General features: G+C 40.7%; 3 protein-coding genes across 4 annotated transcripts in view; all 3 read right to left on the bottom strand.

Moving 5' to 3' along the window:
• Positions 1–1,632: 1,632 nt before the first annotated feature.
• MYCBP (MYC binding protein) lies at positions 1,633–9,549 on the bottom strand. Of its 2 annotated transcripts, none has more exons than XM_065916020.1 (5): positions 9,473–9,549; positions 9,206–9,278; positions 5,459–5,507; positions 5,139–5,268; positions 1,633–3,895 (listed from the first exon to the last, which is right to left on the bottom strand). In XM_065916020.1, the coding sequence occupies exons 1-5, from the start codon at positions 9,485–9,487 to the stop codon at positions 3,851–3,853; spliced, it is 312 nt and encodes a 103-aa protein (XP_065772092.1). In that variant the 5' UTR covers positions 9,488–9,549; the 3' UTR covers positions 1,633–3,850. The 2 variants fall into 2 exon arrangements, with proteins under 2 accessions (XP_065772092.1, XP_065772083.1); XM_065916011.1 differs by lacking the exon at positions 1,633–3,895 and adding an exon at positions 3,913–4,251.
• An 888-nt stretch (positions 9,550–10,437) lies between these two features.
• GJA9 (gap junction protein alpha 9) lies at positions 10,438–23,781 on the bottom strand. Its single transcript, XM_065915991.1, has 3 exons — positions 23,720–23,781; positions 17,895–17,956; positions 10,438–12,435 (listed from the first exon to the last, which is right to left on the bottom strand). Exon 3 carries the CDS (start codon positions 12,338–12,340, stop codon positions 10,799–10,801), a length of 1,542 nt encoding a protein of 513 aa, XP_065772063.1. The 5' UTR covers positions 12,341–12,435; positions 17,895–17,956; positions 23,720–23,781; the 3' UTR covers positions 10,438–10,798.
• RHBDL2 (rhomboid like 2) overlaps positions 16,554–25,091 on the bottom strand; it is a 50,965-nt gene continuing 42,427 nt past the window's right edge. The window contains exons 5-6 of the mRNA XM_065915992.1: positions 17,895–17,956; positions 16,554–17,123 (exon numbers count right to left, since the gene is read on the bottom strand). Coding sequence (XP_065772064.1) covers positions 16,944–17,123; positions 17,895–17,956 — 242 coding nt within the window. The 3' untranslated portion in view covers positions 16,554–16,943. The remainder of the gene's footprint in view (positions 17,124–17,894; positions 17,957–25,091) is intronic.

Genomic DNA, 25,091 nt, shown 5'->3' with positions numbered 1-25,091 from the left:
TGGACCCTGCCTGCCCTCAAGTTGCCCCAAGGTTAACGGAGATCGGACCTCTGAGTAAGTAGCTTCTGTATGAGATAGGAAGTGGGAAGGTCAAAGGTGCAGATAAAAATGCTCGGCATGGGTGGGTGAGAGCATCTTTAAGGAGCTGGCGTCTGAACAGGTCTGGAAGGATGGCATTGGTTGAGATGTTCAAAGGTAGAGAGGAGGAGCTAGCCGGAGTGAGGGCAAAACCTCAAACAAGGCAGAGGCATCGGTGAGATAGTTTGTTCTAGCAGGTAGCTGGACCCTGATAGGAAAGCAAATGCTAGCAAGCTAGAATGTCTTACGCTCTTTTCTTCAGCAAATCACGGACAATAAATACTGCTACTGTTTCACACTCATCAGGATCTGACTCCCCCTCCTCCCCACCCCGTGTCTACTTCTTTAATAATTCCATCACCTCGTGGAACATTGCATCTTGTGTGACCTCCTTCAGATCAGAGACCAAAGGAATGAATAATGAAAGCAAACCAGAACAAATGCTTGTTACCAAAATATGGGGAAGCTAGAGGAATTTTACTCTTCACAAGGCGGCTTTAGAATTGGAAATTTAACCAAAGAGGGCCCTCCTCTTAGAGTGGACATGGGTGGTGGCATTGATCTTTCAAGGAAACTTTTTTGACTATGAAGGGAAAGCAGGTGTGCAAATCTGGAAGTTGGTTTCGTCTGAATCTCGAAGTTAAAGGTAGGACATCCTTAGAGGTCATCTAGTGCAACCTCTCACCTAAAAATCCACTGTACAGCGTCTCTGACGCTGCATGAAAGATTTGCAGCGTACATTTCAGTAGAGCCCAGGGAAGACAGCAGCACTGTCTCAATAGGCAAACAACTCCACTGTGGTAAAACTTGGCTTGAAAGTCTCTTATTCAGGCCAAAAATCGCTTCTTGGAGCTTATACACCACAGTCTATTAGCAGTGGTCATCTCTTTTATGACAGCACCTCAGATATTGGATTACAGTCTTCATTACCCACTGTCTTCTCTGTTCCACATTAAAACATACCTCAGCCAGGGCTTCTACAGTAATGACGACAGAAATGTTCCACATCTATACTGCTCAACATAGTAGCCAGTGTGGATTGAGCACTTAAATTGCTGCTAGTGTGACTCAGGAACTAAATTTTAATTTTACTTGCCACATGCGGCTAGCGGCCACCATATGGGACAATACAGCTTTGTGGTTTCAGATGTACTCTCCACATTTATATGCAATTGAGCTGGTCAACATCCATCAAATGCCTGACACCTACAACACAATAAGGACCAATAGAGCCTTCAGGGTGACTGTTTAGCACCTGGACAGTATTTCTATTAATGCTTTCCAGAATGGAATTTTTTTAAAAATACACAGACTGTAAGTGGTTCACACTAACAGTCACTGGAACCAGTACTTTGTCAGCGCTCCCTAAGTGCCTAAGCCTGTACAGCTGCATTTTTAACCTAAACGTAAGACTTGATATTTCAACTTTTTCGTTTAGGCTGTGAAGTTTAGGCACTCCCAAGTTGTGAATCATTTTCAAGCTCATCTCATATAGTCTACTCACCAGCCCTTCCAACTCTGTGGCAGTTAGAGAATTAGCATTACTACCATCTGACCCATATGTAGTCCTTTACAATTTGCAAGATACTTTTTACATCCATTACATTTAATTTGATCCTTATAACACCTTGTGAGATAGGCAAGATATGAAATCTACATTTTACAGATAAGGCAGCTGGAACAGCAGGAACTGAACAGATCGGATCCTTTTTTTTTTTTAACTCCATTGAGCATCATGTATACTGTCTTCATCCAGATCCTTGATAGAAATGTTGAAGAGGACCTGCAGAGGCCAGGCTCACCCTGAATTCTTACATAGCACTGACTGATACAGCAGTGTAAGCATGTCAGTTCCCCCCAGAAGTCTGATTATCCAACCCACAGGTTGCCATTCCCATGGCACAGGAGACAATCACCTGATTTACATAAATAACAGTCTCATTAGGGAAGAAAGCAAATGAGGGTTGGCTGCCAGAAAAAAATTCTACTTGCCTGTCCACAAAGGGACTGTCACACCAACTGCTTAAAGAAGCCATGTCTCCCTCTCTTCCAAAACCCCCCATGAGGCCATGTTTTATTATTATTTATCATTCTTAGCACATCCTATCCCACATTGTGATTATATACATGTCTTACAGTTAACTTCAAGTCATTCATCTTTATAATACTCAGCCCACTGCTGTCACTGTAGGAAGCACTCAAACTGGTAAAAAGATAAACCAATTCAAGTCAGTGTTCTTCCAGCCATATCTGACTCCCCTACAAAAACAAACTTGTGACTGGAAGAGACAGACCACTGCCACATTCCTGCCAATGTGACTGATTAAAATGCCCTTATAATTGGCTTGGTCACAGCTTCTGGCAGGTGCTGAGGCTTTTGCTAGTTAAAAACCAGCTTTCACTGTATTGTTTTCTGTGTGTTTTGACCAAAAAATAGACACTTCTATAACACTGGGGACAGAATACATGAAATAGGGCTACTTCTTAATAATGCTGGTCAATCAATAAGGAAAATAAGTGATGAGGAACACAAAAACATCTGACTGTAGGTCTTCCAAGAAAGGAAAAAGGACTAACAAACAAGAATATAGTGCTTTACCATTTACAAATCTTTCACATACATTCCATTTGACCCTCACAACAACCCTGTGAGGTAGGCAGCACAGATATTATTTTCATTTAACAGATGAGGAAAGTGAATCTTGGAGTAATTAACTAATGTGCCCAAGGTTCTACAATTGGTAGATAATTGGTATTCATATCAGTCTTTGGCCTAACGATTCAGCACCCCACCTCCCCTCACACTTGCCTACCTACTTCACAGGGATAATGAAGATAAAATGAATTCAAAGCTAGAAAAATACTTTGAGGGAAAAAAGCACTATATAATTATACCCACAAACTATAATTTTCCACAATATATGGCTCATTCCCCTTGTCATCTAGGCTTGTGCGTGAACCCAGAATTTTATATTGCCTCTGTTCTGTGTTCCGCTAAACAACTAAGGCAGGCAGGGGAACAGTGTGATTCTCTTTAAGTTTATATAAATTACAGTCAGGGCAACTGCTATTACAGGAAATTGAAAAACAACACAGAAAAGCCAATGTGCAGCTGGGACCCAGGGAAGCCCAGTAAAGCAAGGCAACGTTATCAGATAGGGCATGATTGCATAGAAGGAAAGGTGGTGTCCGAGTTCACACTGGCACACACAGTCATCTAAGGCAAAGTGGTGGCAAAGAGTCCTTCGTTCCACCGAATATAGACAAGAGCAGAAGATTCATGAGACAGACCCCTATGAAATAGCATCGTATATCACACAGATCTCTCCAGCTGCCTACAGAGAATATAAAACAACAGTGTCATCTTCATTTTAAAGAATGACTGTACCTGTGCTCATAATCCTGAGCTAAACCAAGGAATAGCTCTGTGCTAAACTTCCTTGGCTAAAATACAACCAGTACCATCATTCCTAGTCAGACTGATAGAATGTCTTTTAAGGTAATGAATCTGATGGCTGTGTTTATAGATTTTTTTTTTTTCTTTCAGGATTCACTTTTGATTCTCCTGCTTTTTTAAGACCCAAAGAAAGTTATACTGAGTTTTTATTGGTGATTCTAAGTATATGTGTTTATAACAGTTAACGTGTGATAGGTGAATTTAACATATTTAAAAGAGTGCTATAGCATCTGTTCAGAAAAGATTATATACTGTACAAACTATTCGAGTCATACAAAACCATTTTTTTCAGTGTCTTTTCAATTGAGATGAATCCTATTCAGCACGTTTCTCCTCCTGAGGTGGTTCATACTGAGCAAGCTATGGGGGCAAAGACAGAGGTGTTTAGGTGAATTTTATTCTAAATTGGGTAAAAAAGAAAACTTTTAACAGTAACAAAATGAGTCAACTACTTTGTTCAATGACTGAATCAGTTTATAAAATCCTAGCCTTTTTAAACCAGTGATTTTTTTTAGTATCTAATACAATCAAACCTAGTGAAAGTTTTTTTTGTATAAACCTTAAAAATTACTGGGAAACTAAAATTTAATTCTCATTCATGACTGCACTGCACAAACATCTGCTATGCAATAATCCATATCTTCCCAAAGATGTTGTGGCTTATATAGTAAAGGAATTTTCTTCCTCTCCACCGTAAGTTTACTGAAAACTTTCTTCTAGAAAGTAGAAAAAAAATAAGCATGTGATATATATTAACCTAGCCAGTTAATGAAATAGCAGCTAATGTCTTTGACTGTAAAAGGTGCCAAAAAAGTTATCTAGCATTTATACACTGGAATCTTGGCTAATTTAAGATACTGAATGATCTCTTATACCGAACTGTAGTTTACTGCAAGAACACTGAGATATGAGTTGTTCCAATTAGCTGTCAGATTTGAGAAGCTAGACTTCACTGTGCTTTAGTTTCCTCACCTATAAAATGGTCTGTGTACCTGGGTCATTTATCTCACAAAGTTGTTGAGAAGATAAAACACATTATGAGAAATGCCTAGTCATGTGAAATGTGATTCAGAATGCGGTAAAACCTCAAAGGCTTAGTTGACTAAAAAGTTTATGAAAATTCTCATGGGAGTTTAAACAAAGAAAAAACTTCAGCACTAGACAAAATTAAGTGCAAACAAATGTGCAGAGCTTAAGTGCAAACAAGTTTACAGTGAACACATTTCAGGGCCACCACATAACTATACAGATCATGCACTGCAGTCTTAAGGGGTGCCATTCGCAAAGCAGTGGCCCCATACTGACCTACTTAACTGCCTAAGACTCCCAGAAATTTCCATTTACTTACAAACCAGTATTCTTCACCAGTATTTTCATCTTTTTGTTGATGAAGGTTCCCAAGAACCTCTTCTTGACCACACTTTGCTCATCCTGTTTACAATTTGCTTGTGGTTTTCTAGACAGGGTATAAGCTTCTCCTTGCAGTTAGCTGAGATTGATATTTGCCCTCCTCCCTCCTCTACTGTCCATTTTAGTGAGGTTCTGATCATATAATCATTAAAGGTGAAATTACTTTTAACATGAATTCTTTCAAAAATTTTACCTTTGTTTTCAGTTTTTTATTTTCTTCTACAATAGCTTCATATTTCTCTTTCATTTCTGCCAATTCTAGGCGAAGCAGCTCTATTTCTGGATTTTCTGGGGTAGCAGCTCCTAAGTGATGCTTTAAAAAACTAATATAAAAGTTAAGGATTTACTTGAGCTCATTAAAACTAATGAAATAGCCCTCTATTGAAATAACTCTGATGAGAGTCATCCCAACCCTACCACCAATATTTACCCAGAGATCAAAATCCAAATACTCAAAGTAACTTTTTCAATACAATAAAGGCCTTTTTCTGACTTGAAAAATGAAAAGGATACTCCAAAGCACTATTAGGTTTCTCTGGTTCTTCATATAAGGCTACCAATACTGCAAATCAAAAAGCAGAAAAAAAAAAATTAAAGTCTTAAAATGGCCGAAGTTACATGCCATACCTCAGTAAATATTAAGCATCTATTATACACCACACACATCGCTAGGACATACCATGGTGAACAAGACAGACAAGGTCCCTGTTCTCAACGTCTTTACAGTCTAGTGCAAAAGAGTATCAAGCATCAATAAGGGTAATGGGAGCACACTGGAAGAACACCTAACTCAGCCCAGGGAAGGCTTCCCCAGGGAAGGGAAATAAGACCTAAGACCTAGGCAATAAATGTTTCAGATAAAAAGGGAAGGCCAAGGGCAAAAGAACAATGTATTCAGGAACTGAAAATTCAAGTGTGGCTAGATGGAGTTGTGAGCTGAAAGGAAGCTGAAAAGGTGGTTAGGTAGACTGGAGGATCCTGCAAGTTCAATCGGGCCTTTATCCTAAAAACAAAATGGCATATAATTAAAACAGTTTTAAAGCGGTGGAGTGACGGGATCACTCTTGACTCCTGTGTGGAGTCAAGTAGGCTAAAACAGGGGCACAACGATTTAAACGCAGGAAGAGCATTTATGGCTCAGTGGTACAGAATCGGCCTGTTAATGGAGATGGGGTTTAATCCCTGGGTGGGGAAGATCCCCTAGCAAAGGAAATGGTAACTAGTATTCTTGCCTGGAAAATCCCACAGACAGAGGAGCCTGGCGGGCTACAGTTCATAGGCTCACAAGAGTCTCAGACATAACTTAGCAACTAAACAACAACATGCTAATCAGTTTAAAAAGAGAGTGACCTGGGAATTCCCTGGCTGTCCAGTGGTTAGGACTCCAAGCTGTCACTACAGGGGGCATGGGCTCATCCTTGGTCAGAGAGCTAAAATCCTGCATGCCACGTGACATCCCCCCCATCACCAAAAAAAAAAAAGAGAAGTGACCTGTACTAGAGTAATAAAGGGATGAAAACAAGGTAGATACATTTGAGAAAAATTTTTAGAGAATCAATAAGGCTGTGGTTAATTGTTGGAAGAAAGCTTTGAATCCAAAATACACTTCAAGAATGAAGTTTCACACACTACATGCTAAATAACCACCAACCAAAAACTACCAGTAATCAAAGTGCTCAAATTAAAATACATACTTTAGTGGTTTCATATCCAGTAATTCATGTCAGCACTACGTTTTTCATCGTCTATTGAACACATTCCTTCTAGGATCTGAGTAGTAACTCAGATAAAAATCTCTCTAAATCAGTGGTTAAGTTTTTGTGCACAAAATTCTGAACAATCTGATCAAAGACCAAAAGCTGTAACTATATACAAAAAACATGCATATCTAGGCCCCAAGTTAAGAACTCCTGTAAACCAACTTAACATGCTTTGCTCTTTTAGTTTTAATAACATCAAAATAATTTAGACATCATAAAAAAATCAAATGGTCAACTACTACAAACAACTTACATTAAGTTCTGATAGTTAAACTTTTAAACGTATTTACAGCACTATTTTTTGAGAACTTGGCTTATTTATGTCACCACTACCCTCTCCTCTCCTTCCCTCTTCTTTCAGTGTTACAGGACACTTTATTCCTCTACTTACTACCTTTTTCTTCAAACTATATACTCAACCCTATGTTTCTTTTTCCATTAATTCCCACTGATCCCTACCAAATTCTAATTTTATAAGACATAAATATTCTTACCCTTTCTTCCTCTTTTTCTCCTACCCTTTCTTTTAGCTTCTAAATTTCTGACAGTGGTACTTACAAGTTTGGTAATTACAGAACATAATGTAAATGTCAAGTTTCCTGTGTTTTTCTATAGATGAAATATACTTCCTTTTAAACAGACAAGAACTCTATACCCAATGTTTCCCTTTTTGTCTTAGCAGCCAGGATTTTTAGAGGTTGATACAGTGCTCAAGATAACTAAAATGCCTTTTCTTCTAAATGACTTATCTTTAGCCATCCTTATAGTGTTTTAATGTTAGAAGCAGTTTCAAATCCTCTTGGAAATAAGCTGGATAAAAATTATATCTGTATCAAGTACACAAAATCAAATGTTAAATAATCATATCAGTAGATACTCTGTTGTCTGGTATTACTTAAGAAATTGAAAACCCGGGAAGGTTGAGGGGGAATACCAGTAGATGTCAGCGAAGGAAAAGGAGCCTCCAAAGGTTTAGTTTTTCATAAAGGAAACCAGGTATGGCCACAAGCCTTAGTATCTTCATTTACCTCCTACAATGGCCACTTCTCTACCCTTTACCAATGTATGTTTCATTTACTCCATCCAGCCACTCTGGCTTTCTTACACTTCCTGAAACTCAACAGCACATTTCTTTCAGGTCTTTGTTCAAAGGTTACTTTCTTAAGAGAGGCCTTCCCCCACCACCCTAGGTAAAATGCCACACCCATCACTCTGTCAGCAATGTTCTTTTCACAACACTTACCACTGGTTGACATTCTGTGTTTATTATCTGTCTTCCCCAACTAGGATGTAAGTTCATTTAGAGCACAGGCTTCCCCACCCCCACCGTTGTATACTCAGTGCCTATAACAGACACCTGAATAAAATGGCGAAATAAATGAAAGAAATGTGCTTGTGGAGTTTTTTGAGGGGAGAGGGAGGTCCATGAAATTCTAATAGTGTGATACTTTCCAGGATGACAGCACAGTACTTTCACACTCCCTTAATGTTGACTGAAATTTGCAAAGAGACAGGAAATTGAACCTAAGGTAGGTAGCAATTCAAAATGACCAACCCAGGCTTGAGAATTAAAAGCCCTGCTTTCTGCTAAGACCCAGAGTTGTTATTCTCCCAGAGTTTTCTCCTAACTTTTGCTTCTGGACAAAGAGCAGGTACCAAAGTATTTCCAGATACCTAAACTATACTTCTCATATGGACCGAAATCATCATCCCTGCAAGCTCTTCTGTTTCACACCCTTGAAAGGCCCAGTCAGTGAGCTGAGTGATGGATAACAGCATTCGCCTTACTGCCTAGCTGATGAAATAAGCAGTACCCACACTAGCTCTTGGAACCGTCCAGTGTCAATCACCTTATTCATCTACTTAGATCTTGAACTATAGATTGAGATACAGTGTAACGACTTTCATTTTAAAAAGTGAAAACAATAGAACCATTTTGATGTGTCGTCACGTTCTTTAAACTGTAATTCTACCTTAATTATGAAATATGCACAATGTAGGAGTTGATATAGACTACAAAACGGAGTTCAGTTGAAAAGACACATCCAAAGAGCTATTTTAGGGAATAGGTTCACTTAGTTACTTTATAAGCTGCTTTCAAATCTGGTCATTTCCCCATTTGTCCTTTGTTCGAGGGAAAATGTTTCTGTACAGGATTTGGAGGGCTCGGGAAAAACTGTCAGCAGAGAGGAGTTGGGCTCTCCCAAGCTCTCTAGCAACATGCTCACTGCGGCGGCTAGAGGCAGAGCAACGGAAGTTGGAGGGACTTTGCAACAGCTGCAAGAGTTTTACTCACCACGGGGAGGGTGAGGCTACCCGACCCGGGCAGCGTCCGGCAGCCAGAAGTGCGCCGGTCCCCGCTGACCCCCGAGGCCCACCTCGCTGGACCCGGGGTGGGTCCCTCCTGTTCCCCTCCTGCCCCACACCACGGCCCGTTCGGGGCACCGCGCCGAGGAACACGACGACGGCAATGAGAAACCCTCTCTTGGCCCATACTCACCCTTGGTCAGCGTGTCCAGCACCCCTGACTTCTCCAAGTACCTCCGGAACTGCTCGCGCTTCGAGTCGGCGGCCTGAGGAGACACGGCGGGTCAGTGGCCGAAGCCCGGGGGCCAGAGCAGGAAGAAGGCGCTGGGAGTCCGGCAACGCCGCCTGCGCCTCACTACTTCAAGCCCCCCAAACCTGCGCGCACGCCCCCACTCCCACCCGAGCCGACCAGCGGCTGGCTACCGCCCGCACGCCCCCAGCCACGCCGCGCCCCCCTCACTTTGTAATGGGCCATAGTGACAGCGGCAGCGGCGTAGCTGGCGCCGGAGACCGTGGCTGGCGGGCTCGGAGCAGCACTGCTCATGCGCGGAAGGGCACGGGCGCCTGCGCACTTGGGATCCCCGGGCCGGGATCGCCGGGGTGTGGCCTGTTTTCATGGCGACCAGGACGCTCTGAATGCCCCATACTGAGATGAGCCGAGGGAGGCTGCGTGCACCCGCCCCTCTGGTTAGCGAAGCCTCGCCTCTCCTTCCTCTTCCGGTCCTCGCCCAAGATTCGGTTGCTTAGTAGGAGGCTAGGTTTTGGTAACTCGGGGCGAGTGTCCAGGTGGGGCCAGAGACGGGCGTGGCGCCAGGGGGCGGGGCCTGCGGAGCCCTGGAGCGCGAGGACTCACTCCGGACGCCGAGAGTGGGCGGACCCGTCTCAACTAGGACCTCAGGAGCAGTGGCCGCCGGCCGGTACTGGTTTGTCGACTCTCGTCTTGAAAGAGGGCGCGCGACCGTCGAGGGCAACCCTTGCATTTCCAATGGCTGGAAGAATGCTTAGAATCGTCTGTTTGGGCTCCAGCTCTGACGTTTGGAGTCCCCTTGTTTTGTGGCCGACTTGATGTGGGTCTCCAGAGGGTGAGCAGTAATGTAATAATAGTAACTAGCACTTTTGAGCGCTTACTGTATGCCTGGCAGCGCGTTAAACACCTGTATTTCTTATTTTAATCCTCACACCATCCCCGTTAAGGTAGACACTGTTAGTAAACTGTAATGGTTAGGTGGCCAGTGTCGTAGAGCCAAGACTCGGATCCTGGCACTGAATCACGGTGCTATAAACTGGTGAAAGAAAGCGACATCTTTTTAACGTTTTATTTACTAGAAGCAACATGATGGTTATAGCCAGGACACATCGGGTTGCAGTCCATAAGGAAACTTTAAGAAGCAAGGGCAAACAAAGTTTAATCAATGTCCAGAAATAAGATCAATAACTAGAAGAGGGAATTACATAGATCAAGAAAAATCTCCGAAGGCTGTTTTCCCTTCAAGGAAAAACCTGGTTCTGTTCAGCTTTCATTCTGACATAGATTTTCCCAAAATCAGTGTTTTTCTGAAGGGAACCCACAAAAAAGTAAAGCTGATTTGGTAACTCTGTGTCTTTAAACTTGAAACTGATCCTTCCCAGTTCAGAACTAGAGCCATTTTCCCTTTTTAAAATGGATTTGTAGTCGTTTGTCTAAACAGCTGGTCTTTAGAGCTGCCCTATTTTTTCTGTGCTCCACCATCACTAGACTACTTCTGTAATAATGTAATATGTAGAATGTCTAAGCGCCAACGGATGTTCAGATCTGAAGGTCTGTGAGAGCCCGCCTTCCAATGAGGTTGTTTGTCAGTGACACTAAATGATTTGGAGTACAAGCGGTAGGGTTAGTGCAGGTTCTGACCAACTCAGATTCAAAGGACAGCCCTCCCAAAGAATCAGGAGTGTCTGGAATGTCAGGTGGTTGAAAGTCTCCCTGTGAAGGAGGAAGGGTTCTGGTTGTGCTCTCCCTGAGCTGGCCCTTGAGGTTACCTTTAGGAGGTAATGCCTGGTTTTCATTTTCTGCAGAGGGACCCCGGGTAGCCCGGGGCCACTTCCGTTTCCAGGTGCAGTTAGCTGGCAGAGAGAAAGCTGTTTGGGTTGACTGTCCCACGTGGTTGTTAAGCTCTATAGCATCACCTGGACTAGAACAGTGACCTTTAAAGTAGTGATTTCTTTTGCTGTCTTTGCCATCAGTTTCTCTTTTTCCCCTCAACTGGTTACCCTTAACTTCTTTTCCAGGTAGTTTGTGAGTGTCTTCTTTATTACTTGAGCTGATATTTTGAAGATGACCACAGGCCGTACTAAATGTGCACATCTCAGAAAGTAGAGTTTCCTGTTCATCCAAAATGCCTTTGTCATCATTTCCAATATGGTTATCAGGATCTGTCTGAAATGCAGAGGGATTTAAACTAGGATACGCTGCTGTGTGTGTTTGCTTGTCCACCAACAGACTATAATCGGGTGCAGAAGAGAGGCGTTTCAGTGAGTTTGCAGATGTGTTTTGATATTTGGCAAGGTTTTGTTTTGACTTGGTACAAAATTCATTATGTTCATCCTTCAATTTATATTGTCCCCAAAGCCCTCTTTTAATCTTTTTAAAACCTAGATGGAAAATTTCTAAAACATTGAGGAAAAGTGAAACAGTCGCTATGGATTGCATGAATAATAGGAATATCGTCTTTTCTGTGGGTCTAGAGACAAAACAATCAATTGTATTTGGACATGGGTGGCCGTGGCATTTAAATAGAGGCTCTAAGTGAAATCCATATAAAAGATACTGTCCAATCATGAACCCAACTTCAACCACAGAGCGAGTGAAAATGTGTATCACGTAAGTGCAAAGCAAGGTTCCTCTGAGTGGAACTTTATTTACTTTCCTTTGCTCCAGCTGACACAGTTCTTCCTCCAGTCGCCTCCGATCCCCAGGTGTTTCAAGCTCTACCTCCTCCAGTTCACCTCTCAGTTGCGCCTTCTTCATCTGCCTCTCCTTCTCCAGAACTCTTAGCCGGTACAAAGCATGGCCCATGTAGACCAGGGATGGTGAAGACACAAATATCACCTGCAAAACCCAGTATCTAATGAGGGAGATAGGGAAGGCCTGATCATAGCATACATTTCTGCAGCCGGGTTGTTCTGTATTACAGATGAAGCCCGACTGCTCATCATTCCAGACATCTTCAGCTGCTACCCCCAGTACAAGCATTCGAAATATGAACAGGATGGTGAGCCACATCTTTCCAATCACGGTGGAGTGGATGTGAACCTCCTCCAGGATGCCTCCAAGGAAATTCCAGTCCCCCATGTTTATTTAGTCAGTCATCTTATCTCTGAACCCCACCAAATAGGAGGCAGATACATTCTTCCATTTCTGAAGCGTGTGCTATTTCTTAAGCAAACCTGTGGCCAAAATATGAACAAAGCATCACTCTTTCAGCATGCTGGTTGCTCTCTTTTTTCCCTATAAAGTTGTAATAATATGTTACCAAGAATATGTTTAAGATGTCAAGAATAGGAGGTCACTTACATTTAGACCTTATAATGCAGTGGGGGGAAAAAAGATAACTGGAGGAGGGGTGTATGTATTCCCTATGAAGAATAGAATTATAGGAGTTCCTGGAAGAAAGGAGTCTTACTTGGCTTTTTGCTTTGTTATTTTAAACTGAGAACTCTTAGAGAGGTTCCTAAGACTACTGACTTGATCTTACAAACCTATTTATTAAGATTATTTTATATGAAAGCTGTGACCAATGTCAGTGATTTTAAAATCTCATTTATGTACAAAGGAAAAGGCATGTGTTTCATTTCATAATCCAGTAAGGTACAGCATTTTATGAAACTGAAGGAAACAGATCTGGCTCTTGCTATAATTTAGATCAGTTTTTTAATCCACATTTAAATGTCTAAATTCTAGTTTCTTGCAGTTTTTGAGCATTTTCAGAAATCATTTCAGTAAAAATATTTATGAATATTTATGTAATTATTACTGTACTTTGCTATGAAAAATTGTTATGAGGATGTTATTATATATTGCTTGGATCATTGGTATGTTGGTAGTATTATAGAAATTTTCATTACAACAGTATTGGACCCTTTTAAGACATATAGCTTGCTTTGTGGAGCGAGCATTAGGGCAAGTTATAGTTTAGATGCTTGGATTATCAGCCAGTAGGTTCCATGTTAGAGCTGATACCCTGGGATATCTAAGAGGAAATACATCTCTAAGGAAAGAAAAAAATGGGGGAATGTTTTCATTCATTTTCATTTAATATGTAAATGCATGTCCTGTATTCCTCATAGAAAGGGAAATGTTACACAATCAAACAACATAATGGGATATTATAGCTACAAGATATATCCATCACAAAACTCCTGTAAGCTAGGTATATTGTTTCCCCATTTTACAGATGAGGAAACTGAGGTACACCTTAAATTACCCAAGATCACACAGCTAGAACTGGTATTCAAAGATCAATGTGGTTCTAAAGTCACCTCTTAACTGTTTTACTAAACTTATTTTTCTTCTCTAAACACACTTGAAGTTTTTATGAAAGAGATATTAAGAAATCACCTATTTTCTCTTATAATTTTAATTATGTAAATTAGGTATGTCAAATAGTGAAAGTTTTGATTTTTTAAATAACAAGTTCTAGAGTCTTTAGTTCCTTTTTGAAAGCTTTATATAGTTCAAAAGAGTTGCAAAAGCGTCAGCCTTCTAAAATTTAGCTGTATTGCTGAAATAGAGAAATTTTGTATTTGATTTTATTATGTTAATAGCAGTATACTCTTTGACCCACAGTCAAAAGCACTTTAAAATATAAGCAAAGATATTATTCTTATTGCTGTTTATAATAACTATAACTTGAAACTATCCAAAATAATTATCAATACAAGACTATATTGTACATATAAATAATAATACATCCACAGTATGGTACTATGCAACCAGTAGAGATAATAAATATATACTAATATAAAAAGACATTGGATATATTGTTTCAGTGACATTCGGGTTATAAAACAGAATAATAAAGCCCCAATATTGTAAATTTACTTATATGTAGAGATGCATACAATAAAGCCTAGAAGGATATTCATCAAAATATTAACTGTGATTATCTATGGGTAGAATGATAATAATTGACTTAATTTTTTATAATTATATATATGTTTAATTTCTTTTACCATGAGCACGTTACTTTTAAAATTACCAAAGAAAATTAAAGTTGTTTTTTTTTTTCTGAAAGGACAAGTGCATAGTATTTTCTGAAAGAGGAAGTACTGTTATGTAGCTTCAAATCTTAGGTCCTAAAGCTTTCATAGCAAATAGCATGAATACTAATATACATAGATACAGTACCATAAAATTCAAAAGAAAAAAATATTTCAAATGACTCTTTGTTAGCTAAGACAGAGAGATTAACACAGACCTTTCTTGATTTAGGTAAATTTGAAGCAGATCACGCTTAAAAGTTATACCACAGCCATCTTCATCGTGTTTTCTGAATGTGTCCCTTTGCAGGTGTAGAGCAGATTCAGTTTGGTTCAGCGCAGTGAGTCAGCCATCAGCTGAACTTAATCTCCCTGCCTTCATTCTTGCTTCTTAAACAGCGCCACCCAATGGAAGTTTTTTTAATCCAATGGAACTTTTTGCAGCAGTGTTGGAGTACTGTCTGCACTGTTCAATAAGATGGCCACTATTAATACATAGCTATTGAGTACTTTCTACAAGGCTTGTGTAACAGAGACACAGTTTTTAATTTCATTTAATTTTAATTAAATGTAAACAGCTACATGTGCCTAGTTGCTACCTTATTGGGCAGCCCACAGAAAGAATATTTCCAATATTTCTAATTAATACAGCACAGTTTAGAAGACTAAAACTATGAGCCCCAAATTAAGCTGAATAAATGGTTCCTCTATTATTCAGAAATGTCAAATTTAAAATGCCAGACATATGTGTGCTTTTTTAATGGTAACTTTGCCCCCTGGAGACCCAGAAAGATATCAGTGTTTTTGGTAATGTAAACAATGTTTCTAGTACCAAAATAACCTAACTAGATAATAACTTCTTAGTCATCAGTCTTAATAATCAATGGGTCATGTCCGATTTCATAGTTAGATGAATCCTGTTTCTCTGTCTAGTTTTCTGTTATTAACAAATACTCTGCACTTTAGGTCATTAAAGATCTCCAGAGTACTGACCTGGTGGGTTGGTGATGGCAGATAAATATTTCTTCCTTGGGCTTCTTTGCCATCTAATAGCTACTTTTCAGTTTAAATTCAACCCTTTCATCAGGAAATATGTATATATATATTCATACTTGTATATTACATATTATATAAATTATATATTATGTGTAATATATAAATTATAAGTAAATTGTTAATAAGTTTAAAATGCTATGCTTCATTAGTGTTACATATGAATTAAAATATTATTTTTTAATCAAAATGTAAATTTTTTCAAGATTTATAAAGCCACCTTTTGGCAAATGTATGAGGAAGTGGTTACTGTCATATAATATCAGTAAGAATATAAATGGATACAACTATTTAAAAGGTAATTTAGGGAATTCCCTGGCGTCCAGTGGTTAGAGGGGCTTCCCTGGTGACTCAGCGGTAAAGAATCTGGCTGCAGTGCAGGAGATGCAGGAGACCCAGTTTCCATCCCTGAATTGGGAAGATCCCCTAGAGGAGGGCATGGCAACCCACTCCAGGATTCTTGCCTGGAGAACCCTATGGACACACGACCTTGGCAGGCTACAGTCCATAGGGTTGCAAAGAGTTGAATACAACTGAAGCAACTTCGCGCACACCAGTGGTTAGAACTCAGAACTTTTACTGTGGTGGTCCAGGTTCAATCCTTGGTTGGGGATCTAAGATCCTGCAAGCTGTGTGGCACAGCCAAAAAAAAAAAGAGGTAGTTAAAATCTATCAAAAGTAACATAACATTTCTGCTTCTGGATGCTTGAAATACCCATTCGTTCAATCATTCTCAAAGACGCACCATACATACTAGAGTGATCACATAGCACTGTTGGTAATGGTACAAAATCAGCAGCAACTTAAATGTTCAATAAGAGGAATGGTTAAGGAAACAATAGCACATCTTTTTTGTTTAGTTACTAAGTCATGGCCGACTCTTTGTGACCCCATGGACTGTCGTCAGCTTCTGTGTCCATGGGATTCTCCATCCTGGAGTGGGTTGACATGCCCTCCTCCAGGGGATCTTCCCAACCCAGTAATCAAATGCACGTCTCCTGTGTCTCCTGCATTGCAGATGGATTCTTTACTCACTGAGCCATCTGGGAAGCCCTGTCATTTGTAACATTTAAGTCCTGTCCCCTCTTAGACAAATTACTTGATTTTTTTTTTTAAGAGTTCTCATAGCCTCCTCTCTAAGATGCAGAGTAATAGCTGCCTTTCTGGGTTGTTAAAAAGATTAGCAATAATGCACATAAAGCACCCCAAACAGTGACCTATTGACTCAAACAGTGATGGAAAGTGATAATCAGTAGTCTGACAGATATGAAAAGTTTTTATTATCAGCAGTACATTATTTGTGGATTCTATCAAGCAATCTCTATACCATATCCTCCTAAGAGCAAGTTCTTTTAAAGAATGCATACCCTTGACATGGCATGCCTAGAAAAGAGCCAGTCTCTGGTTCTCACTTCCCTTCCCTTTTCTCTCTTCCTCTTCCCCTTCATTCCCTCAGAAGAGCTCCTTCCTTAAACCGTAACCCCTTTTGTAAGCAGTCTTTGAAACCGACAACTTCAGGGGTGTTCTCTTTATCAAATTGTTAGCGTTTGCTGGGACTTCTCTGTTTCTTCATAGAGAGTTCTCCAGTTTTGTTTTTTTCCCCTCAGATGGCCCTTTTTATTCACTGGTTTGTGTTAAGGGCGTCAGTTCGCTGGAGATAGGAAAATGTTAAAAAACACAGCAAATAAAACAAAAGCTAAATAAGCTGCAATCGCTGTCCAAAACCTTGGATCTTTCAGCAGTGCCTGATCAAAGCAGCTGAACACGGTATAACCAATGGACATTCCAGCAAATCCACCTGCAATGTGAGCTGCAAAAGACACCTTGGGAGAAAAGGGGAAAATGAAAATAAGTGAAGAAAATGCTAATTGTATATTTCAGCTGCATCTCTCTTACTAGAGAACAAATACCATCCCAGTCAAAGAGTCTTAAAAGTCTGAACAGCAAGGTAGTAAGACAAAAGAGACAACAGAACTCCATCATGCAAAGCTAAAAGAAATGTCATTTCACTGACTCTTGAGTACACGCAACAGCCATCCTGTCTCTCTTCTAGGCCATCATTAAATTTAGGATGGTTCTGTACAAGGCCAGCCAAGAAAGTAAGAGTTGAGATTAGTGAGGGCTCTTTACAGGAGCATAATCTATCCCACATAAATGGAATGTCTGAATTAAAACACAGGTAATAACACACACAAATACTCAGACAGAAATTACCAAATTCAGGAACCAATTGAAATAAAACTGGAAATCTTTGTCAGTTTTCTTTATATTATAAATTCATCTGGACCCATATCATTGCTGCTTTCCATTCTGCATTTTATTCTCCATAGACAGTAAAGTCCCTTCACTCCCATTTTTTGGAATAGATACCCGTATAGCAGGTGCAGAGAACTAGAGCCAATTATCTGGGCTATGAGAGAAGTGAAAAGGATAACCCAAAAGGCCAGTTTGCTCAGGAATTTTCTTAACTTCCATATGGAAATCTGACAGCTTTAAATCTCTGAATTGTTGCTGTCCCTATTTTGTGACCCTTTTTAGCTATTGATATCATAGGTAAACAAATTTTCATTTAAAAAATAATAAACTGAACTCACCGGAGACCCATTTGCAGGAACAAAGAACCGTCTGTAGAGAGCAAATCCCATGTCCGACACAACTAGAAGGGAAAACAGCCTGATGAAGCCCCAGGATCTCCACAACAGCGTAGCAGTTATTTTTGGTTCCCCGCTAGCAATGGTAACATTTATTGAGACTTACTCTGTGCCAGGTACTGTTCTAAGAACTTTACATGTACTACCTTTGTATCATTAATCCTCACAACAATGCCATGAAATTGGTACTGTCATTACCTCATTTTATAGATGCATTGATACAACGAGTATTTATTAATGATCTCCAATGTGCCAGCCACTATTCTAGGTGGTGGATATACTGCCAAGAAAAGATCAGACTGCCTCATGGAACTGAAAGTCTAGCTGGGGAAGGCGAATGAATAAGTAAAACATACAGTATTGTCAAAGGGTGCTTAGTGCTATAGAGAGTGCACAAAGAGGAAAATTGAGAATGCTGGGAGCAGGGTGTGGTGTTTAACCGGAGAGTCAGGAGGGATCCCAAGGAGAATACGCCATTTGATGAGGATAAGGGAGCAAGCCATGCTGACCTTTGAAAGAGCCTTCTAGGCAGACTGAAGTACAAAGTCCCTAAAGCAGGACCAGCCGTGCCTGGAGTGTGTGAGGAATACCAAAGCAGTTGATCTGATGGCATCGACGGTTTTCAAAGGATGGTTCCCTTTCCCACTGGGGATTCCCAGCTTCGCTGAGAACTTACTAGAAATGAAAACTCTCAGGGCTACCCCAAACTTACTGAACCAGAAACTCGACAGGTACGACTCGACAGCCTGTGCTTTACCGAGACCTGCAGATGATTCTGGACTAAAGTAGGTGAGGCAATCAAACCATGGCAGATGGCAGATCACACCGAGTCTTATGGACCCTCGTAAGGACTTTGACTTTTACCCTTCCAAAGCTTTTGAGCACAGAAGTGACATGTCTGACTTGGGTTTTTAATAGTTATTTATTTATTTATTGGCTGTACTGGGCGTTCATTGATGCATGAGCGGCCAGTGGGGGCTACTCTCCAGTTGCGGTGCACAGGCTTCTCACTGCAGCCGCTTCTCTTGCTGAGCACAGGCCCTAGGGCTCAAAGCTTCAGTCATTGCAGCCCCCTAGGCACGATCGTTGTGGCGCATGGGCTTGGTTGCTCCATGGCATGTGGGATCTTCCCTGATCAGGGATCGAACCATGTCTCCTGCACTGGCAGGTGATTTCTTTACCACTGAGCCACCAGGGAAACCCCCTGACTCACATTTTTAAAAGCTGATTCTTGCTGCCGTATAGAAAACATACTCTAAAGAAGCAAAGACAGAAGCAGGCAGACAAACTAATTACTGCTATTGCACCATCTCGAGTGAGGAAAGACCTGGTGTTTTATACATAAAGAAACCAAGACACACAGGCTAAGTACTCGACCAAGGCCACATAGCTCTGAGGCAGTGGTGGGATTTGAACCTTACGCCGTCTGACTGGGAGGGCTTCACTCTCACCTACCTAATCACCCCAAATTAAAAGATGAAAGCTTACACCTTGTCTTGAAGATCCCAAGCAAGCCCCCAAGATGAAAGTTTGTGGCTCTGAGCCGTGAACAATGCCCAGATTCTTGGCCTCCAGAGGAGAGGATTTTGATGTGGAGCCAGAGACGAGGCTTGACCACTTGGAGCTTTTGTGTAGCCATGTTTTATTAAAGTATAGAAGAGATAGAGAAAGCTTCTCACATAGACCTCAGAAGGGGGCAGGAGAGTAGCCCCTTTCCAGTTTTTTGCAAGTCATCTTATACGCTTTAGCAAGCTGTTGATCATAGATAAAAGAAACACCTCAAGGCTCAGAGAGTTGTACTGGGTGCACTCTCCCACAACAGACATATCTACACAAGGGGAGTCATCTCTGGACCCAGATGTCTCCGGGCAAGATACATAGTTTTATTAACATAGCCTAAGAAAAACATTCCCATGAGTAAGATGTATTGTTTTGTTGGGCAATCAGCCCCTCAAGGTTGGGAAAAAGTAACTTTGAGGAACAGCCGATTGCAACAGAATTAAAGGAGTCTCCTACCTGGCTAAAGCCAGAGCAAAGGAATGTAGAAAAATCCTTTGCCATTTATCTCCTCCTGCAGCTTGGGGACCTTTGGCCCCCTTAGTGAGACCTGCCTAGCCATTAACCCTTTCATAATTACCATCAGGAATACAGAAGGCAGCCCAAGAAAGGAAGTGATTCCACAGTCAGTAATGGAACAGTAAGAGCCAGAACTTAGACATTCCTTGAATAAGTCATGTTGGTGATGCTAAAGGACCTTTCAGGCTTCTTGGGTTAGAAGAACTCTGCCCTACATGTGTGCTTGGAAACATGTCCTGCAACTGTCACATTCCACACCCGTCCCCCAATACCCTATGCTCTACTTAGTGAGTGTCCTAGGAGACGGAAAGACCTAGTCCTTGCCTTTGGGAAAATAGCATCAGGACCATGTGTTCTGGCTGGCTTCCCTTTCAATATAATATTGACCCTGAAGTCACTGGGTAGGAATTGAGGTCGAGGAAGTACTCAATATTAATTTAATTGTAAATGACTATCACACCAAATGCTATAAACATGGCTATTATTGTCTTTTAGTCATTTGCATTTCCTGATGGAGTATAAATAACAGATACAGTGCTAGGAAAGCATAAGAAAACCACCACAAGGAAGACTTATTAGAAACAGTTACTGTGGTCTAGACTTTCACAGTAGGAGGCCTCCTTTCAAAAACTCTCTGTAACTCTTAGCATGTCAGTTTCTCCATTCCTTTGTCTCCTGCCTTCTGACTTGGATCTGCCTGGCCCTTTCTGCTTCCAAGGGGAGTTTACTTCTAAACTGCTGCGGTCTCTAAACTGAGACCTGTCTTCCCACCTGAAAAGAAGCCCTTATTCCAGTAAACCAAATCAGTATCCAGTAAAACCTAACACTCATTTTAAGGGAGTTGGCTTTATATGGGTTTTTTTGAAGGATGAAAACCAAGATGTCCAACTTTTTCCAGGGAAGCTCAGTTGCTTTGTTAGAAAACACATTTAAAAATTGGTGCTTAATGAAGGAAGTCCTTAAGGCCAACTGTCCTTCACAATTAAGAATAATATTTACCATTAAAAAAAAAACTATAAATTTTCCCAAGGAAGGGTGTTTAAAATTAAAATGTATTTGTGTTTCATTAATCTGGAGTTTGTTGTAGGTGTGTCTGCATGCATGCTCAGTTGTGTCTGACTCTTTGGGACCCCATGTTCTGTAACCTGCCAGGCTCTGTCCATTGAATTTTCCAGGCAAGAATGCTGGAGCAGATCGCTCTTTGCTTCTCCAAGGGATCTTCCCAACCCAGGGATCCAACCCGCATCTTGCATCTCCTGCATTGGCAGACAGGTTCTTTACAGCTGAGCCACCAGGGAAACCCCAACCAGGCCAAAGAACTTTTAGAAAAAATGGCATGTGGGGAAGGTTGATGTTAGCTGTCCTACCTGTGTTTGTAGGATATGATAAGAGCCCATAATTTTTTCTGTATTGTCGGAAAGTTTCTGAGCTTCTTTTGTGCCCTATTGATTTAGCTCAATAAACATGTATGAGTCAGTTGCAAAAAAAAAAAAAAAAAACACATTATTCAGCGACTGTATTACTTACCTCAAGAATGACGGAATGTTACATAAAGTGTATTTGGAGATAACTTTGTGCGTGAGGAAAGGGTTTTTACTGCACCATTAAAGAGTATTAGAGAATTAAAATCATTTCCCCACTGAGAGTTTGAGGCTTATTTTACAGAAGTCCTTATTTGAAAGAAACAGAGCAACTGAAAACCCAGGTAACTTGTATAAGAATATTTTTCTGCCTAAGGGCTTGTTCTTGGTTCTGGTTGTGACCCTTAACAACTCAGGTAGCTCAGCCCACACAGTGACTCCTCTTAACTAACTCCCAGACACCTGCCCTCCTTCCTGTGCTGACTACTTCCCCTCTTCTTAAATTTCTCAGAGATGTCTATGGAGAAAAACATTACATATGCTATGGGATAAACTACAAACAAGTCACTTCTTTTCTATCTGGGTGAAATACTGTTTTATAATTATGCCATTCATAAACTAAACCTAAGTCTCTTTTTGGAACACTTGATATCAATTTGCAGGATCATTTTTTTCCTCCTATGTGGACAGCCAAAATTGCACGCTCGTGTGCTAAGTCTCTTCAGTCATGTCAGACTCTTTGCAACCCATGGACCGTAGCCCACCAGGCTCCTCTGTCCATGGGATTCTCCAGGCAAGAATACTGGAATGGGTCGTGCCCTCCTCCAGGGTATCTTCCCAACCCAGGGATCGAACCCACGTCTCTTACGTTGCCTGCATTGGCAGGCAGGTTCTTTACCACTAGCACCACCTGGGAAGCCCTGACAGCCAAAAGTAGCCTGTATCAAATGTCACTTCTGTCTTTGTCTTCAAGTTTGAGCCTTAAGGTCAGCCTTCTCCCCACACCCTCTGTGCAGACAGAGCTGCAGCAGGAGCAGGCTGGTAAATACAAGTTACAAGCCCTGCCTTTGCTCTTGTTTGCTTCTGCTCTGTATGGCCTGCCATTATCCAAACTCCTGACTTTCAGACCCACCTAAATTTCACCTCTTCTCCAGAATGAGGCTTCCTAAGCTCCTTGAGCGTGTCGTTCCCCGCTACCATTCTTGAGATTTCCAAAGCCACGTCAGTCATCCCCGATTCCCTGACCCCTCTCTTCCTCCACCTCTGCTCAGGTCTTCAGTCCTCAGCCACCACTCCATGCTTACATCCTAGATCAGTCCCGTTTTTAATCTGAAAATGCAGAAATTGAAGAATAAAATGGATAACCTGAATAGCTTTTAAGTTTTCCCTTTCAAACAAAATCGTATACAGAAAGTAGTTTATGAATGAGAAAAATCCAGTGTATAAAAAATAAATGACAGGGACTTCTGTGGTAGTCCAGCGGGTGAGAATCTGGCTCCCAGTTCAGAGGGTGTGGGATCCCTGGTAGGAGAATGAAGATCCCGCATGCCACAGGGCCGCTGAGCCCACACACCACAACCAGAGAAGCCCTCGCGCCACAATGAAGAGCCCACACAGTCAGGAATAAATAGGCCTTCCCTGGTAGCTCAGCGGTAAAGAATCCACCTGCCACTGTAAGAGACACGGGTTTGATCCCTGGCCTGGGAAGATCCCACGTGCCATGGAGCAACTAAGGCCATTCACCACCACTATTAAGCATGTGCTCTGGAGCCTTAGAACCGCAGCTACTGAAGCCCGCACATCCTAGAGCTCCTGCTCCTCAACAAGAAAAGCCACTGGAATGAGCAGCCCAAGCGCTGTAACTAGAGAGTAGCCCCCACCCCCTATAACTAGAGAGAAGCCCACGTGGCCACAGACCCAGCACAACCAAAATAAGTAAAGTTGAATAATTAATTTTTAAAATTTAATTAAAAAACAAATGACAGCAGAAAGTAACACAATGTAAATCAACTATACTCCAATAAAAATTTTTAAAAAATAAAAACATAAGTGATGGTATTGTGGATGAAGTGGACGGAGTACCTCGAGCCGTACTCTATTAACTCCCCACACCCCAGAAACAGGCACCTCTAAGAACCACCCACCAGGGTCTGTGAAAATTCCACTCATATCTTTCTACTTCGGGCTAGTAGCCAAACCACTGTTTCAGACTCTGGACTAACCGTCATCCTACATGTCCATCAGGCGTGTAGGGTGTGTTTGGGAAATAAGGCCTTCTGAAGGTTGAACCCATAAACTTGAAGATGTGAAGTATTCACAAAACACACTTACTTATAAGAACGATGATGAGTAGCCTGACAACTCCAAAAGCAGGAATCATTTCTTTAAAATTCTTGCAAAGAGATAAATGACAGTAATAATAACATAAGTTATCTATTGGCAAAGGAAATCTCAACTGTACGCCCCCTCCATCTGCTTTTTCATTTAAAATAAAGTGTGTCAGATGTTTGCCAAACAAAGCACCGGTGTTAACAGTTGTTTTCAAATGTATTTGGGAAATACAATGCCAATATACTTTGGAGTGAAAATGAAACATGATATTTCTTGATATAGCAAGAAATACTCTATAAGTAATAAAAAATCAACTCTTAATATGTCACAAATAGTTAATAGATGCTGTCAAACTAAATCTGGTGAAAATATTTCCAGGTTTTTGGTTTAATATTCATTTGATACAGCTTTACCCTCTTTCTAAGAAGGAGTTAGCAAAGACAACTAAAATTTGAACATTACCTTGATTTTTTTTAAGATAATTTTTTAAAAATTTAAAACCCTGGTCCAAAAACACTCAGTTTAATTTTAGTTTCGAAAAGCCTCAGACCAACTTGCATTACCCTCATGTGTTGCTAGAGGACCGAGCAGACTCAGAAAGACACCCCCACTTCAACCCAAATTACCTGTCCCTTCCCTTTAAAGTTATTAGCTTTCTTCCCAGAGAGAGATGCTAAAACATCTGTGTTAATTAAAAATTATAATTATTTTCAAACTGTTGTGACCAAGACCTATGGTAACAATTTACTTAACAATCCAGCACACACATAAACAGTACTTACTCTTTATTACACATGATGCATACTGAAATTTTTGTGTAAAAGGATTTTCACAATCCCTTCAACTGAGTTCACAACCACTAATGTGATGCAACCCAAAGTTTGAAAAACACTTTTCTAAATGACTTCTAGTTTTGGAACAGTTTTTTAATTGCTTCAAATTTTTCCTCTTAGAGTATTTTTAAGGCACACCTACATGGTTAAAGGGATAATTTAATCAGGATTTTATCCTGTTTTAAAAAGTTATTGGCATCTCACATACTATATCATGGTTGTGTAAAATGGTATGCCAACTTTGGAGGCATTTATATATAAAAATGTAAAACCTTCACCCAGTAAATCCACTTATAGGAATTACAAAAAGACAGGGGAAAGAACATTTCTGACAGCAATGTTTTGAAATGTAAAAAGCTGTAATCACCCTGAATCTTTTCTTTCAATTAAAAATTGAACAAGTAGGGCTACTATATAGAAGGTGCTGTGGAGCACTTGAAAAGACTGAGGTGGATTTCTGTGTCCTACTCAAGTACCCTATGAGTAGATAGGATACTTTATGTTAAGATGCAGGATAATGTAAGGGTAGTTCCATTTTT

The sequence above is a fragment of the Muntiacus reevesi genome, chromosome 1 (assembly GCF_963930625.1).
Source record: "Muntiacus reevesi chromosome 1, mMunRee1.1, whole genome shotgun sequence".
NCBI lineage: Eukaryota > Metazoa > Chordata > Mammalia > Artiodactyla > Cervidae > Muntiacus > Muntiacus reevesi.
Note: the sequence above shows the minus strand (reverse complement) of the source record. Positions and strands in the feature narration are given on the sequence as shown.

Excerpts from the sequence above, each read along its gene's own strand:
- GJA9 (XM_065915991.1), bottom strand. The coding sequence starts at position 12,340 with ATGGGGGACTGGAATTTCCTTGGAGGCATCCTGGAGGAGGTTCACATC.
- MYCBP (XM_065916011.1), bottom strand. Across the intron at positions 5,269-5,458 it reads AAACCTAATAGTGCTTTGGA|TTTTTTAAAGCATCACTTAG; the intron begins GTATCCTTTTCA and ends CTTTTATATTAG. Across the intron at positions 4,252-5,138 it reads ATAAAAAACTGAAAACAAAG|AAGAAAGTTTTCAGTAAACT; the intron begins GTAAAATTTTTG and ends TCTACTTTCTAG.